The sequence below is a fragment of the Abramis brama genome (genome assembly GCF_963993115.1).
Source record: "Abramis brama genome assembly, chromosome: 22".
Taxonomy (NCBI): domain Eukaryota; kingdom Metazoa; phylum Chordata; class Actinopteri; order Cypriniformes; family Leuciscidae; genus Abramis; species Abramis brama.
In genome coordinates, this window is record NC_139984.1 from 3714559 (window position 1) to 3732719 (window position 18161).

General features: G+C 39.7%; 1 protein-coding gene across 1 annotated transcript; it reads right to left on the minus strand.

Moving 5' to 3' along the window:
- Positions 1-4768: 4768 nt before the first annotated feature.
- Positions 4769-17232, minus strand: arl6ip5b (ADP-ribosylation factor-like 6 interacting protein 5b). Its single transcript, XM_084098147.1, has 3 exons — positions 16645-17232; positions 8286-8503; positions 4769-6041 (listed from the first exon to the last, which is right to left on the minus strand). The coding sequence occupies exons 1-3, from the start codon at positions 16821-16823 to the stop codon at positions 5866-5868; spliced, it is 573 nt and encodes a 190-aa protein (XP_083954273.1). The 5' UTR covers positions 16824-17232; the 3' UTR covers positions 4769-5865.
- Positions 17233-18161: the final 929 nt, after the last annotated feature.

Genomic DNA, 18161 nt, shown 5'->3' on the forward strand with positions numbered 1-18161 from the left:
AAAGTTGATTAAGAGGTTTAATTGTTGATAATGTTTTGTTTGAGATCACCATCATGGTGATCAGTGTTTGCTTTAGTTGGGCTCTTGACCCTTGATTTCCTTGGTTTATTTCTCTTTCAGCAATTGCGGGTGTTTTCAGAAAATGATTCTGCATTGATGAAGAAAGAGATGGATGAAGAGGCAGCTCCACATGTCTGTTTAATGGCAGTCAAGTGACAGCATTAATGTGGTTTAAAAAACTGCTTTTTCTGTACTTTCATGACTGACTTCAAAAATCCTGGAGTCGAAGCATTAATGAAGGAAAAAGTAGTAAACAAATTCAGCCTTTGACACAACCTCTTTAACAGTTGAGACACACAGACATCAACACTCATCAAACAAACCTCATCAATGGTGACAATCAAAAAATATTCAAATACAAATAGTAAAAGAATTAAGCAGCATAATTTATTCGTGCCGCAATGCATGCTGGGAGCCATGAAGCAGTTTTGTATGCCGGCATGAAGCATGTCACCATTGTTGAATTTATATGCCGATTGTTGATGTATGTGAGTGTATAATAGCACTGTAATTAATAAATTCCTGCTCACGTTTTCATTTTTCAGAAAATCTGATTTTCACAATAGTATTACATGGTCAGTAGCACATTAAACAAAACCACAGTATTTAAGTGAATTAATAAACAAAACACCCTTTTGATCAGTGATTAGACTTCAGATGAGATCAGTAACTCAGGGTTCAGGCACCGGCTGCCCCGTCTCATGCCTGGTACAAGCCTGCCAAAGCCATGCTCTACATTTTAATATATCCTGCTCACTTTACAGCTTAAAATCACGCATTTACGCATTTACACAACACATAATGTTATTATATTTTAATTATATTGAAAATAGCTATTTAAAATGTTGGTAAAAATTAAATTATACTTTATATATGAAACTATAACCATCATTAGCTTGTGGCAAGTAACTGCCTTAAAGGGAAACATTGACTGATTGAAGTTCTTTTTGTGTTGATCCGAGACGCAGCGGTTCTGCTGTGACTCTGTTTGAAACTATTTTCATCGGCAGAGAAAAAAAGAAAACAACATTGTGGCTAAAATATATGTGACGGGAAACACGGATTCGCAGGAATAGTGAGTAACAATAACACAACTTTATTTCAAACAGGTGAACATCAAGGTGAGCATTTTCAGGTCAACAACAACCAGGAAGATGAAGATGAAGCAGTCCAATGCAGGTGTGTTGCATCCAAGCGGCAACCTCCCTGTCTCTCTCTTGAAACCAACACGGAAGTGAATTAAACTGCAATTCATCGACTGGCCGCTTGAGGCTGGCTGCAAGAGTGAGTCAAATCTGTATCTCCCCCATGTTGAAATGCCCAACTTTACAGCAGCAAAAAACATGTTTACAGCCTGGTGCAAAAAGTGGCTTTGGTCTCTACAGCTAATTCTGCCCTTCATGACGACTGTGAGGGGGTGAATTTTTTTATAACTCATCCGTTTAAATTATATTAAGCCTTAAATTTCTGCATGATTAAGGGTGTGTCCACTTTTGAGTGACAGGTGGATTCCCGCTGCTGTGGTCATTAGTCATCATTAGCCGTTTGTCTGCTGTCTGTTAGCCGTCACATTACCTCAGCTCATTGTCTGACTGTAAAAATAAATAAATTCGTGAGTGACGCGCTGCCAAGATGGCGACGGTCGGCCACGCCCACTTTAGGCTTCAAAAACGGTCTTCAGAAACCTACGGGTGACGTCACGGACACTACGTCCATATTTTTTTACAGTCTATGGTTGCACCACATGCACACACTCACAAGTCACTGAGTAACTTGAATTAAGGATATGTTTACTGGGTACTGGAGAGCACACTTGGAGACAGCAGAAGGAGTCAGGCAGGATTGGAGACAAGGAGAACCACACGGAGGTGAGTATCTCAGGTAAGAAGATCATCAGATGCTATCGTAGTCCTAGTCGAGACCAGGCAATGACTGTGCATGTGGTGCAGGCTTTTGTAGAGGCTGCTAAAGTGTGTGCTGATGGATGGCATGTGGCTGTGATTTATACTCATCTGATAGTGAATGCTGTGAGGGAGTAAAGGTGGAGCCTGGCAATTCCCTGATAGTCCCCCCACTTCCCCTCCAGGGCCTTCTCCTACAGGCCGGGGACGTCGAGGTGATCCCTCTGCTGCGAGGAGCTGGTTGATCTGGATGGGTTTCCTGGAAAGAGGTAAGGAGATCAGGATAAAAAGTCATCTCTGGGAACCCTGGAACGTTCCTCTGGACCCCTCCCACTCAACGAGGTGCTTCAATCGACCATGTCGGCGCCGGGTGTCCAAGGTCTCTCTCACTGTGTAGACTCCTCCGTCCTCTACAATCGATGGTAGGGGGCTCGTCAATGGTACCAGGCTCTGGGGAGGGAGGAGAGACGGGTGAGTGATAAGGTTTGAGGTGAGAGACATGGAACACTGGATGAATACGGTTGTGAGCAGGTCATTTCAATTGGAAGGATACTAGATTGATTTGCTCATCGATCTCAAAGGAGCCAATGAACCTGGGAATCAATACGGAAGACGTAGACGGATGGTGGAGAGCCATACCTTCTGTCCAGGTTGATAGGATGGTGTCTGGGTTTGCCGGACATCCGCATGGCTCTTCTGGTGACAAATTGCTCCTTGCATATGGTGAGGAGCTGAGTCCCAGACCCTCTCGCTTTCTTGGAACCAGTAACCTAAAAACAGTTGGAGGGTTCCCCGTACCACAGGAACAAGTACACACTGTTCACACTGGTACTTAATTGGCGTAGGGAATTCTTTGCGCACTCTTCCCATGCCAGAAACTGGCTCCAAGAGTTCTAGTGGTTATGACAGAAGGTTCGGAGGAATCATTCGATGTTCTGGACTTTCCTTTCCATCTACCCGTTTGATTGGGGATGGCTGCCCGATGATAGACTTACGGTCACATCTAGGAGTATAAAGAAGGCCTTCCAAACCCTTGAAATGAACTGGGGTCCACAATCTGAGACAATGTCTTTGGGAAGGACGTAGTGACGAAAAACGTGATTGAATAACATCTCATCTATTTCCATGACCGTGGGTAATCTTTTGAGTGGAATCAACCAACCAAATCAGGATTTGGAGAATCAATCTACCACAAAAAGGATACAGGTATTTCCATTGGAAAGAGGCAAATCCACCCCTAGATGTGACCGGGACGATTGGGCATGGGCAGCGGAAAGAGTCTCCCTGATGGTAGCTAGCAGGTGACTTGGATATATCGCAATCACAAGGAGTGTTTACATCTGCCAAACAGAAGTCCATTTTTGACCTACTGAACATATTTCTCTCCAAAGAGTCCTTGATCATGAACTTTCTATACATACTCGTTGACTTCTTCTGATGTTACATCAGCCATTCAGTAGTCAACATCTGACCTATTTAACATATTTCTGGCCAAGGAATCCACAAAATATTTATTAATATATACTTCTGATTTTAAATAAGCAAGACAGTAGTCCATATCTGACCAACTGAACATATTTCTGTCCAAAGTGTCCTTGAACCTGAACTTTCTATACATACTGATTGACTCCTTCTTATGTTAAATCAGACATACTTAGTTCAAATTTGACATAATGAACATATTTCTGAACCAAAAGTTCTTGATCAAGAACTTTCTATACATTATCATTGACTCTTTATGATGTTACGCCAGCCATAAAGAAGTCCATATTTGACCTACTGAACATTTATTTCTGGCCAAAGACCATTTGATCTTGAATTTTCTATAAATATTATTTAACTCCTTCTTATGTTACATCAGCCATACAGAAGTCCATATTTGACCTGCTAAGCAAATATCTGGCCAAAGATTACTTGGGCATGAACTGATATTAGTTGACTCCTTCAGATGTTATATCAGCCAAACAGAAGTCCATTTTTGACCTTCTGAACATATTACTGGCCAAAGAATACTCGATCTTAAACTTTCAACGCATACTGCTTTTCTTCTTCTGATGTTACAACAGCCATACAATACTCCATATTTGACCCACTAAACATTATTCTGGCCAGAGTGTACTTGATCACGTACTGTCTATACATACTCATTGACGCTTTCTAAAGTTACATCAGCCATACAGAAGTCCATATCTGACCTACTGAACATCTTTCTTGCCAAATGAGTTAAAAAAAGTATTTTTAATGCATAATTTCAGTATTCTGTCCAAAGAGATCTTGAATTTACTACACAAACTCATTGACTCCTTGTGATGTTACTTCAGCCACACAGTAGTCGATATTTGACCTCATCAAAATATTTCTGGCCCAAGAGTCCTCATTCAAGAACATTCTTTAAACATTCATTAACCCCTTCTGATGTCACATCAGCAATAGAGTAGTCCATATTTGACCTACTGAACATATTTCTGGCCAAAGAACACTATCTTGAATTTCCCATATATTCTCATTGACTCCTTGTGATGTTATATTTGGAATTATGTGCATTGTTGTTTTCTCACTTTAACCACTAACAAAGTTACGTATGTAAACCTGTAATATAAACCTGAACACACACACACACACACACACACACACACACACACACACACACACACACACACACACACACACACACACACACACAATTTGTTTTAAGCATAATAAATGATAAGAATATTTCTCTGTGAAAAATAAGCCTTTATTCAAAATTAGCACTAGGCTAAACATCTTAAATTGCTCTGCAGCTTGAGATTGCATGCTTATGTAGGAAAAAAACAAAAACAAAAAAAAAAAACACACTCCAGATATTATCTAGGCGACCAACACTTGATCATGCATTATCTGCAATTATCAAATGAGCTTTGAAATCAAATATATGATCTAACTAGAGGCCCTCTATAAGGTTTCACTGCACAATTGGAAGTGAAGGAATGTTACCTGCAAAAATGTAACACCATAAAAGGGTAACATTGCCTTCGATACCTTCAGCCAAAATTGTGCAGAAGAGAAGAACTCTTTTAAGCACTTCAAATATCTGGATGTTAATGAGTAAAAATCCCAATCCCAAACATACTGTATCTGAATTCAACCATGCATTACTTTGAAATAAAAGACTACTACCTGAAATCTGATTTCTGCAAAAGCGGTTGTTCACTTTATTACTGACTCGTATCATGCCCAAACTTCTCCACATTCATTAAATCTCTTCAAACCAGTGAGCTAACAGTAAATGTGCATTTATATGATATCAGAAGCATAAAAGTTTGTTCACTGCTGAGGTTGTTAGCTAAAAAAATGAACAAAACATGCAAAACTGTATTTTTCAGCAATAAATACACTCCTTCAGATATCATAGCTCATGTGAAAACATTTCATTTTAATTATTAATGTGCAATAGATGATTGATGATTGCTTTCACCATAGGGGAAACATAAGGTATAACCAAACCTATATTTTCTATGATGATAAATATTTCAAAGTGCCTTAAGTGACTGTCTAAAGAAATCTATTGAAGCTTTACAAATCATACACTTTTATGCAGATTCCTTTGGTATAAAAACAAAAACAGACTGAATGTCAATGGAAGCTGCATGTACAAAGGAAACGAGTTTAGGATATCTAGCTAAGACAATAGTTTGATAGACAGTCTTAGCAAGAACTATACACATCATTTTAAATAGCTCCAATCATTCGTTTTGGTGATGTGACGTGACAAACATATTGTTTTGGAATTTTGTCGTACTTTGGCATTTAAAAGATATAAGATTTGGTTGTCAAACCAATACCACAAAAAAAAAGAAAAAAAAAGAAAAGACCTTAAGAAGAAACAGTGGCTGAATATCGTTGACACTGATGTGTTTCATGCTCAATCTTTCAGCTTGCTCTCCAAGAAATCTTGAATTTTGTTGATTTTTTCTTCTTGTTGATCCAGGAGATCCAGTATGACTCCCATGGGCGTCTTCTTTAGGCCAACACCCTCAATCTTGTTCTCCAACTTGTTCTTTATGCTGCGAAGTCTCAGAGAAGCGTGGATAAGGATCACTGAAGGGGCGAAACACAAGACTTCTACTGAATCTTGAGCAACAATACTTCTCTTGATGAACAGAAACTGGACACATGGGAATATATTACATGCTATGAGGCTGTGCACTCATCAAAGCCAACAGAGAAAGACGACTACTCTGCATTTAACGCTGTTTCTCCCTGTAGTCTTTAGTCTTTCCCAGTCTGGATGCAGTGCAATCTTTCCTTTTATTATTATAATTTTACTTTATTAAAATTTCCTTTAAAATAAATGTACAACAGATAAATTGGAAGCTGCTTAAAGGGATAGTTCACCAAAAATGTAAACTTCTGTCATTAATTACTCACCCTCACGTCTTTCCAAACCTCTAACACTTTCGTTCATCTTCGGAACACAAATAAAGGTCTTTTTAATGAAATCTGAGAGCTTTCAAACCCTCCATTGACAGCTACGCAACTGTCACTTTGATGCAAAAAGTTCATAAAGAGATCGTAAAACTAGTCCATATGAATTGAGCCGTTTAGTTACAATTTTCTGTAGAGACTCAATCGTTTTATATGATGAACATTTAATTTAGCCATTTATTCACATATATAGAAGCTCAACTGAACATGCACATTTGAGCTTCAGCAAGAACCAATGAGGTTCAATCTCATGGGTTCAGCATGTTCGGTCGAGCTTCCTTTTATGTTTGCTGATCAATGTTTATATGTGAATAAAAGCCTAAATTTAATGTGTTAGGGTGAGTGCGATCATGCGAAAGCTCTCAGATTTCATCAAAAATATCTTCATTTGTGTTCCAAAGATGAATCAAAGTCTTACGGGTTTGGAACGCCATGAGGGTGAGTAATTAAAGACAGAATTTAAAATTTTTGGGTAAACTAACCCTTTAATTCTCAGACATTTTTTGTCTTTAGTTTGTACAGAGTTATTTTTAAGATCCCATTACATGTTGACTGCTGTAAAAGGCTCCTGTAGTGGTTTAAAGCAGGGATGTTGCCAAGAATCTGATCGGCGACTGTGCTAAAATGTTATATACTGTAATAAGGTAATGGTGTTTTGTGTTGCCATAGCAACATGCAAAACACTCTACTAAATCTCTTCCTGTTTTCCACAGTAACACAAAATACTCATGCAGCACGAGTCTATCCTGAGTGAATAATAAGCATGTTATGTCTGTTATTATGAATGTCACTCACTGATATAGTGTAGTAGCTCAGGTCCTCCAACATTAAAGAGATAGTTCACACAAAAATGACAATTCTGTCATCATTTACCTCCTAGATCATTTCAATGTACTCCTCCCGAACTTTGTTAATGAAACATAATTTAGTGTTCACACCAGCGTACAATATCGTTTATTCTAAGCGCGCTGCAGTTTTGTTGTCTGCTGCTTTAAATGCTCGAGCTCTTTGAAGCAGAATGGATTCTGATTGGCTGTCAATGTTTTTATCATTCATCAGCTGGGAAAAACTAATTCTGAAAGTGATTCAACGATATTGTTTCTCTGTGCTGTTGCTGTTATAGTTGTGGTGTGAACACTGCTATTCTTTTATATGCTTTTTAGAACTTTATCGTTATCATTATAGTTATCATCCTTGGTGTGAACGGCCCTTCGGAATGACACGAGTGAGTAAATGATGACAGAATATTTTAGATTTGGGTGAAAAACTGAAACCATTGAGGAAGCCATTTTCTGTTTTTTCTAGCAAATTTGACAGTAAAATTAGTTACTTTTGTCAAACATGATGAGATGCCAACAGGCATTGCTGGTGTAGAAAAGAGCTGTATTATTCTACATAAACACCACTCACTTGATCTGGGTAAACAAATTCTTCACACTTGAAAATAAATGTGCTTTATTGGTATTGATTGGTGGTGGTTGAGCAGATTCCCCTCTCTATGAATAGCGCTTTAAGTGCCGAGAAAATAATAATTATTATTATTATTGATGGTTACATGAAGATCCTTTAACATCCATGGAAACTTTCCATTGCACAAAAGGTTCTTTATAAGGATATAAGGATTTACACTAAGAAAAAAAACACAGTTATTTTAAGACCTGAAAGGTTCTCTGTGGAACTTCAGTGCCATTGCTTTGGTTCTCTTTTGGAACCTTTATTTTTAGAGTGGGTGACAAATACGTAAAGATTGTTCCTACAATGGCACTGGTGACATAAACAAGACATAAACAGAAATTACATGATAGTGCACTTGTAATAAGGCAGTGCAAATCCAGGAGATCTAATACTAGTACTCACAGAGCATTGGGAATGTGATGCCAAAGAGAAACACCATCACTCCTCCACACAAGGACAACAGGAAGTAGCTGATTCCCATCACACCCACGACAAACAGGGCGGGATTTTTCTTCTTGAAGTTCTTGATCACGGCTTTATTCTCTCCAGCCCACACAGAGCCCGTGAAGACCAGAGCCACGACTGCCCCACCGAGAAACATGCCCAGCGGGTTCAGGAAACTGAAAAACACACACAAGTCATTTAATGCACAGCAATGACATTAAAGGTGCCATAGAATGTGAAATTGAATTTATCTTGGCATAGTTAAATAACAAGAGTTCAGTACATGGACATGACATACAGTGAGTCTCAAACACCATAGTTTTCTCTTTCTTATTTAAATCTCGTTTTTGAAAAACACCCCTGAAAAACGGGCGAATCTCCACATAACACCAACTGTGACGAAACCGATGGGATCATTAATATGTACGCCTCTAAAAATTTGCATATGCCAGCCCATACTCAGTGCCAGGCGAAACTGCACAGCCGAATCATCAGAAGTTCTGCAGGTGAAGAAACAAGCAGGAGGAGGATCATAGGGAAAATGGCAGATCTATCTATAATCTATCTATCTATAATCGGATACCGCTACAGTTTAATTCGAAGTTGTTTAGTTGCTCTGCCCATTTCACCACGGACTGTTACAACAATATCAAGCAGCCAGGCTTCTCTCGGCGTCTCAAACGGACGAAGGGGGCAATTTCAACTAACGTTATATTCCCGCAAGCGGCAAGTAGGGATTTTATTAACGATAATTTACATTGTGTTATCTAGATCCAGCGCGATATTGTTTTTTCCTCGAGAGACATCATGGCTTGCAAACGAGCGAACGAAGCATGGCAGTTGCTCAGTGTTTGGTTGTACAAATGAACACAAAAATATTTTTTTGCTCCTTCATCCGAGCCTCTGGAGAACCAGTGGGTTATGTGAATTTCTGATGTGTAATTGTTCAAATTCAGACAGATAATCTTTCTTTCAAAGTCGTTCAACACTGTTTATGCATCAGTATATCGCGTTGCAGTGATAAGATCTTCATTCACGCGATCAACAGGCTGTCATCTGCTCAATGGTCATCACTGAAACCTTTTATGTGATGGGAATAGATCTAAATACTTAAAAAAAAACTTCTCATGATTCGTTAATCCCGATAGCTGTAATAGTAAAAACATATAAAAGCTGTAATAGTAAAAGTTTTCCAGATAGCTCTACATGTAATGCCAGATATTTCATATGCAAGCATGTCAGCCAATCACAGCAGTGGGCAACAACACTTAAGTCTCACAGCAGACACGCCCCTTCAAACAGAGTGTTCAAATCAATGGATGAAATCAGGCTAGGAAATATGCCTTTTATTTCTAAATTATAACAAATTTTGATCTAAAAAACATACTAACATTATAAGGGCACCCCAGGAAACATTATAAAATAATAAAATAATCCATTCTATGGCACCTTTAATTAATCAATATTATTGCTATTATTACATTGTGTTAAAGTGTGCTGTATGCAATTTTTTCTCTACATTTTGCCGGCTGCTTGTTTTCTAGCCTCATCCACCTAAAATCTCATTGGGCCGATGCACTGCTCCTTACCTCATGTATATTAATCCTCTTGACAACAAGAGACTGAGTGTGGAAATCACATTTGGTGTGGACAGACAACTCGTTACCATATATTTCCCTATAAATGAATGATCAATATATTAAATGGTTTAACAGTATATTTAAAAATATACAGAATAATATATTGTGTTAATATATTTCAATATATTGAATAATACATAAGGAATTGACACTTTTTTGCGGCTTAATTTTAACATTTGCTCTTCTTTAACAGTCAAAAGCAAAGCATGCTGGGAACTAAATCTGTTTTAACTCATTCCGTGAATATGTGTTTATGTGTGTGAACATACATTCACATTTATATGGGAACATGTACGTGCAATATATGTACACAATAAAGGATAAAACTTTTTGTCTTCATTTATAAATATTTTATATATATATATTAATATATGGCCATACATGGTCAATGCATACATTGCAGTATATTGCAGCTTATATAAAATATAAGCACTAGTTTCCCATATATGGAAATTTATTATGTAATATATCCCATTACATTTTGCAGTATATTCCCATTTATTTTTGTTCCGTAAGAGTAGGAGACTGTGTTAAGGGCTGTTCACACCTAGGATGATAACTATAAAGTTTTAATAATCATTATATTTCTATGAGAATAGTGAAGGCTACACCCAAGCCATACCAATAACAACACAGAGGAACGATCTAGTTTGAAACACTTTAAAAACAATTTGTATTTAAAGCGACAGACGTCAAAACTGCAGCACAAATCTGTTGGTGTGGAAGCTGTAGTTATCGTTCCTGCTGTGAAAGGGCCTTTAACCCTGTTAAATGTGGCTGTTAAATAATAGTGACAGCTCAGACCACAAACAGATGTAGGGTAGGTGACAAATAATGCACATTTAAATCTTTGTTGGTCACATATGAATGTACCAAATTTTCACTGCAAATTTACACTCAGGTGTCACTGAAGCGCTTCTGATGTGGCAATTAGTGTCCGCACACAGAATGTTTAACGCTGCTCAGAGGATGAATGCATTCACACAGCAACTGAGCAGCACAGAGCAGTCTGGCCTTACCAGAAAGTGTTTTAGATGATGTGACTGATCACCATTTATTCTAGGTTTCCAGAGATTTAAATGACCATTTATATGTCAATTCAACTCAAAATGTATATACACTGCCCAGTGCCCAGCCCTAAAAAATGTGCTTTAATCACCTAGTTGTCATGGTATTTGCAGTAAAATTGCATTATAAATGGTAATCAATCCATAAAAAACATGGTTACAACAATTTTACTATAATAAAACCATGGTTAATTTTCGTAAGGGTGTTTATCAGTCAAATTAATTTAAAAATGTAAATTCAACAGGTATGGTAGAGAAAACGTCTCGGGTTCCTCGTGTAACCATGGTTCCCAGAGAGTATGGAACGAGACATTGCGTTGAAGATGATGGGGAACATATAAAATCCCCTGATCAGCTTAGGCAAGCAGATTTTACATGCTGTTAAAAGGGTTGAATACAGTGATATGCACATAAAACAGGGCAGGCAGTCTCAGCTGGAGCCCTGTCATTATAAGCAGGGTTTGAAATGAACTTTTTCCACTCACTGGCCAATTTGGCTACATACTTTTTAAGTATTGCTTCAGTGCAAATGAACAAGCGCCCCGTTATTTGTTGCGTAGTGGCGGGCGTGTTCAAGTAAGCCAGATATGAGCAGATTCTGCGCAATATGCTACATTTAATATATCATGAAGACCCACAAGTTGAGTATTTGCGCTAAATCTGAAACTCTCGTTGCCCAGACATAACATGCGGTGCAAAAGAAGGAATTTCAAGATTATACAACTTTATGGGAAGTATTCTGTGAAGACCATCCAGCTGCTAAGCAAATGTCCTGAATAGGCATTCCTCTTGCCCAAGCCCAAGATGAAGCCAAACTCCTAGTGGAGTGGGCGCACACACCAACAGCCTCCGGAGAAACATGAGCTAAGCGGATGGCTTCCACTATCCAGAGCGAAAGCCTCTGCTTTGACACCGCATAGCCTTTCTTAATACTCCCATACCAGGCGAAAAGCTGTTGAAGTGTTACAACCTGCGGGAGTTAGGAGCGTATAACCTTGTCTAGGTGTCAGCCAGTCTTTCGCCCCAAACTGCATACAAGCACCATTAACAGAGAGAGCTTGCATATCCCCTACTCGCTTCCTACATGCTAGCGCGAGTAGTAGCGCTGTCTTAAATGAGAGCACTTTCAGCTCGCTTGCATGACGCGGTTCGAGAGGAAGGCTGTTCATCGCTCTGAGCACCAAAGACAGGTCCCAGACTGGCATTTAGCAGGGGCGGGGAGGGTTTAATCAACTCACACCCCGCAGAAAACTATTAGAGCATGTTTGCCCACTGATCGTCCCTCAACAGTGATGTGAAAGGTGGCAATAGCAGCCACATGTACCTGTAACGTAGAGGATGAACTGCCCGCATCCGGTCAGTCTTGCAGAAAAGCCAGGATCCCTGGAGTGTGTCAGGGCTTACGAACAGGTAGAGAACACTTTCCATCTGAGAGCGAAGAGTTGATGGTGCTCTTGCCTCCGCTATCGTGTTTAGCACTCTCTGCGAAACACCTAGCGGACTCACGCTGCGCTAACCTGCCACACATGCTAATCCCACCGCTCCGGCCCGGGATGCAGATGCTGCCCCTCGCCCTGGGATAGGAGGTCCTTTGTCAGTCACAAACTGGTCCATCAGCTCCGGAAACCACGTCTGGTTGGGCCATTTCGGCGCAACCAGTAACAAGATCGCCCTTTCCTCCCTGATTTTCTGCAGCACTAGCTTCAATATATTTACTGGAGGGAAAGCATACTTCTGTTTCGCGGGCCAGCTGCTCCCCGTCCAGGGGTGTCCGACAGAGAAGAGAGGGCAGTGAGTATCCTACTCCGTGGTGAAGAGGTCGACCTGCTCTTCGGCAAACAAGGTCCACATCAGGCGCCCGTCTGAGGGTGTAGCCTCTATTCTCCGCGCACCACACCCTCTCTGGACGGGTCACGCTGCCCGGTGTATCAACTTGCCCTTGTCCAAAGCAGCCTCTGGTCTATCCTCAATAGTAAAGGTCCTTGCACACTGAATCTGAAGTTTTCGTATGCGTTATTTCGTCATTCGGTGGCTCTGACTTGTCAAAACACCATTCAAAATGCTTGCTACGGATGCGAAAAACGCAGAAAATCGAATCCGGTCAGAATTTTTTTCATAATGGACGAAAGTTTCGGAGGCGTAAACGTGATTGACAAAACACGAGGTCGTATTTATTTTTTAACGTGTGAAAATGACGCGAATTTCGGACTCAGTGTGCAAGGACCTTAATGCTCCTCCAGCCTGTAAAGCGCCTCCCTGGCGATTGATGAATGCCGCCACCACCGCTGTGTTGTCCGTTCGAATGCTCTCACAAACAGCAGAAATTCCTGCAGGGCTAAATGAACAGCCTTCATTTCCAGGAGGTTTATATGCCACTGACTCTGGGCATCCGACCAAACCCCAGAAGCCGGTCTGCCATCACACAGTCTGACCACCCTCTGAATCAAAGACGGCAGGCAGAGATGAAGGATCCAAATGCAGGGAGATTTTAATGGAAATAAACAATCATAGCATAAATCAGAAACAAAACAACACTGAGAAAAACAAAGAAAACACTAGGAAGACACCTGCATGACATCAAACAACGACCGGACAGAGAACCAGAGAATACAAGGGCTATTTAAACAGAAATGGAAAAAACTACAAAACTATAACCTGGCCACAGGAAACAGGAAAGAATACAGAAACTAGGCACAGAAAAAAGCGCAAGACACAGAAGCAGATCTGACACCCTGCCCATACTGATCCCCTGATCGCACATGGTCCTGTCAAACTAGGGTGGCAGCGTGTCACGGCATGCGCTCGCGTTCTCCGCGCTTTCCACACTGAAGTCCTGAGCGGCAAGCCGAGGGTGCAGCTGCCCTCAATCCATCAGTCTCTGGAAAGACCTCAGAGGCATGGCTTGTTCTAACCACCCGAAATGCAGCCAGAGCATTGAAAACAGTCTGAACTGGTTCCGGTGACAGCCGCGCGACCATCGATCGAAAGTCTAAAATCATTCCCAGGAATGTGATGGACTGATACCCCTTTTCCACCAAAAAAGAACTGGTTCAAAACTGGTGCTGGTTCAAAGTTGGTTCAACTTGCAAACTTTCTCAGAACCTGTTTGTTTTTCCACTGACTAGAGAGCCCAGCGAACGACGTCGTTACGTCACTGTGTACGTTGCCATACGTCTTAGCTTTCCTAGAAACGCTTGCGCCAACTTCAAGCATAACAATTACAATGGCGGACTACATCGTCTTTCTGCAAATGTTTCTCCTGGCTTTGCGATCCTATATTGGGGTCAGAAGAAGACGTTTAGAATCCATCTTTCTTCAATCATTCTTTCTACTAACTAGCGCTGTGTTTTTAGCAATGGTGGTCACAACCTTTCCCGTCGAGTTGTTGGTCACAATAACCCCGCCCCCAGCCCCCGACGTAAGCATGACGTGGTAAAAGAGCGGTTCTAGTCCAGCAAAGAGTTGGTGCCGCTTTGTAACCAATTTTCCTGGCCGAGAACCGGTTCTTTGGCTGTCGAAACACAAAGAACTGGTTCGCGAGTAGGCACCGGCTCCGTACCGGCACCGGCACTGCCTTGGTGGAAAAGAGGTATGAGAGGGCTGGAGCTTGCTCTTTAGCGCATGTTCCCTGACAGACTAAGTGTGTGAGAACTCTGCCTTTGTGTTCCTCCAGCACCTGCTGTGAATAGGAGATGATACCCCACTCGTCCCGGCAGTTCAACATGCGCATCCCAGTCTCAAGGGGGAAAGCGCTGCACTTATGCATGTTGTAAATGTTCAGGGTGCCAAAGCCATTTCCCAAACGGCAGAGCTTTGACCTGATAAGGGACCCCCTCATACGCGAACCTCAGAAGAATCCATCTCTATAAACCAGTCCCGGGTTGAATATGCGCGAGGATCTGTTTTACAGTGATCATCTTGAACGAGCGTTTCGCCAAAGCTTGGTTTAACAGTCTTAGATCCAGAATGGGACGCAAGCCATCGTCCTTTATTGGGAATGAGGAGATAGTGGCTGTTTGGTTGGTCTGGCAACATCACTTCCACTGATGTTTGGCCAGGAGCGTCTGGATCTCTGCCGAAGCAGAGGAGCGTTTTGCTCAGACACTTCTGACGAGACCGAGGCCTGGAAAAGCGGGATGGTCTGCACACGAACTGAAGCGTGCAGCCGTTTCTTATGGTACGGAGAACCCAGTCCGACACCGGCATCGCACTCCGGCATTCGCGACTGCTTTTGGACTTCCGTGAATTTCTTGTTTTTCCAAATAAAATCAAAAAGCATTTTATCCAATTGTCTGGTAACTTTAGGGAGGATACATAGACTGATCTGGAGATTCCTTCAGCTTTTGACAAAAGTACCCACGCCCCTGAATTGACAGATCCCTTTGTAACCACATATTAAACCTCTTACTAGTTTTGTTAATAATTGGATTGAAGTTTTAATTATTACGCAGATATTCATCTTTACCTATAACAGTTCTTCAAGAGGAAACGGAACTGATGTATTCATATTCATTCTTAGCCCTGATACATCTGAAAAATCTTTTATGCATTTCACTGCTTTAATGATTTCATTCCTATCTTTCAAAAATAAGGCAGTGTCATCTGCAAACCGACACAACTTAAATGTTTTCCATAATGCTGTAATTCCTTGAAAATTTACTTTTTTTTATGTGAAGGGCATCCTTTGTATAGGGTTTTGATAGTTTTTTGAAAATAACTTCAAAACCCCTCAAATTTTATTGTTTTAAGTCAAGTCACCTTTATTTATATAGTACTTTTTACAATACAGATTGTTTCAAAGCAGCTTTACAATTATAACAGGAAAATAATGCAACAAAGTATGTTTCTGCTGTACAGCAGATCTATAAGAAAAGAGCGTCACAGTCCAGCTTAAGTAAGTTCAGTGATGGTTCATTTTTGTTGTAAAAAAGTTATTAATTTAGTTCATTTATATATAGCCACTCTGGAGAAAACGGTGATGTCATCGTCCAGCTCACTTCAGTTCTCACATAATAATGTCAATGCAAGCAGATCAATAATATTGTTGAGTATTAAGTGTTCAACTAAGCAAGCCAAAAGCCAACAAAAAAAAAAAAAAAGAAGTTCTATCAACAAATACGATAAAACTATCATCTCAACCATATTCATTGTAGTCTACCATACATCTAGTATTATTACTAATGTGCCTTCATTGAATAAATCCAGTCTGTTCCTCGTCTATAATATTTTCTAATCCTTTTTTTTTCAGAAAGTGACTCACCAATTCCAGAAAGCTGGGAAACACAATACCAGCGCGAGGCTGACATGACCACACACACACACACACACACACCAGGGTGGGTCCGTGTCAAACACATTCCACACACGAACATTACATATTTCACATGTCTTGTTGATAAAAATACGGTATTTTTCTGATTTACGATTTTAAATCCTATCTTTAACGTTCTGAGTTGAAATGATGGTGCATTAAATGGAGGATATCTCGCTCTAGCCGAGACGGCTGCGCCATTTATGCAAGCTTCTGAAATTATGTACATTTATACACAGATTAAATGATGCACTCACTAATAAATATAAATAATTAATATGTTGAAGATATTTACTTACCCGACAATCAGGATTACGACGATGGCGACAGCAAAGTAATTCGTCTGGAAATAAAGCAGGTTGTTGATGACTCTGTTGTTCCACTTGCTTAAATCTTTCACATCGGGTCTGGAGAATCGGTCAAGGCCGGGGTAAAAGTCCTGCCACGGTCTCAGCGGTGCGACCTCCATCCCTGCCATGATGATGATCAGATGATCTGATCATTGACAGCTTGGATGCCAACGGGACCGAGCAATGACGTCACGTGTGTGGGAAGAGCGCATCGATCCGGGGAACACAAGTGGGCGGAGTCACCGGCCCGAGAGATGTCTGTGATTGGTCAAGTACAATGGGTCAAAAATAATAATAATTATCCTTGTCCCATATTGTGGATTTCCAATTCAGTAGCTGTTAACGTTTCTCAGTGTCATTATTCATGATTTATTAATTATTACACAGTTCAGCAGTTTGGATACTTTTCTTCGTGCTGTCAAGATGCCGTCCAATCCTAGCGTCACATCCGGTCTAAAAACTGTGTGTCTATGGCAAGCCGTTTTAACATTTAATCATTTAAACCTACTAGTCTCTATTTTCATGCTACTAGTACTTATTTTTTAGATACTAGTATCTATTCCATTTAGTGCTTATTCTTTAGATTACTAGTGTATTCAATAAATACTAAGTCATTAGATACTAATACTTATTCTCTAGATACTAGTACTAATTGGATACTAGTACCTATTAAATAGATACTAGTACTTATTCATTAGATACTAGTACTTATTCATTAGATACTAGTAGCTATTTATTAGATACTAGTATTTATTCCAAATGTTACTAGTACGATTTTTAACTGAACTCTACTGTGGCCGTTCTGACTAGTCATACCATAAGACGAGTAAAAAAGCAGTTGTGACTAGTAAAATAAGAATAGTTACTAGTAACAATTACAAAAGATACTAGTATCTAAAGAATAAGTATTATTATCTATTGAATAAGTACTAGTATCTAAAGAATAAGTACTATAGTATCTAATGAATAAGTACTAGTATCTATTGAATAAGTACTAGTATCTAAAGAATAAGTATTAGTATCTATTGAATAAGTACTAGTATCTATTGAATAAGTACTAGTATCTAAAGAATAAGTATTATAGTATCTAATGAATAAGTACTAGTATCTATTGAATAAGTACTAGTATCTAAAGAATAAGTATTAGTATCTATTGAATAAGTACTAGTATCTATTGAATAAGTATTAGTATCTATAAAGTATTAGTATCTATTGAATAAGTACTAGTATCTAATGAATAAGTACTAGTATCTAATGAATAAGTACTAGTATCTAAATAATAAGTATTAGTATCTAAAGAATAAGTACTAGTATCTTTAAAAAGGAACTAGTAGCTAATCAATAAGCACTAGTAGCTAATGAATAAGTACTAGTACTTAATGGAAAAGATACTAGTATCTAAAAAATAAGTACTAGCATGAAAATAGAGACTAGTCGGTTTAAATGATTAAATGTTAAAACGGCTT

What these genes read in the sequence shown, in the direction of transcription:
- arl6ip5b (XM_084098147.1), bottom strand. Translation starts at nt 16,823, where the DNA reads ATGGCAGGGATGGAGGTCGCACCGCTGAGACCGTGGCAGGACTTTTAC. An exon ending in GTCGTAATCCTGATTGTCGG is followed by an intron (nt 8,504 to 16,644) that starts GTAAGTAAATAT and finishes TGTGTTTTTCAG; the next exon opens with TTTCCTGAACCCGCTGGGCA. An exon ending in CATCACATTCCCAATGCTCT is followed by an intron (nt 6,042 to 8,285) that starts GTGAGTACTAGT and finishes TCGCCCCTTCAG; the next exon opens with TGATCCTTATCCACGCTTCT.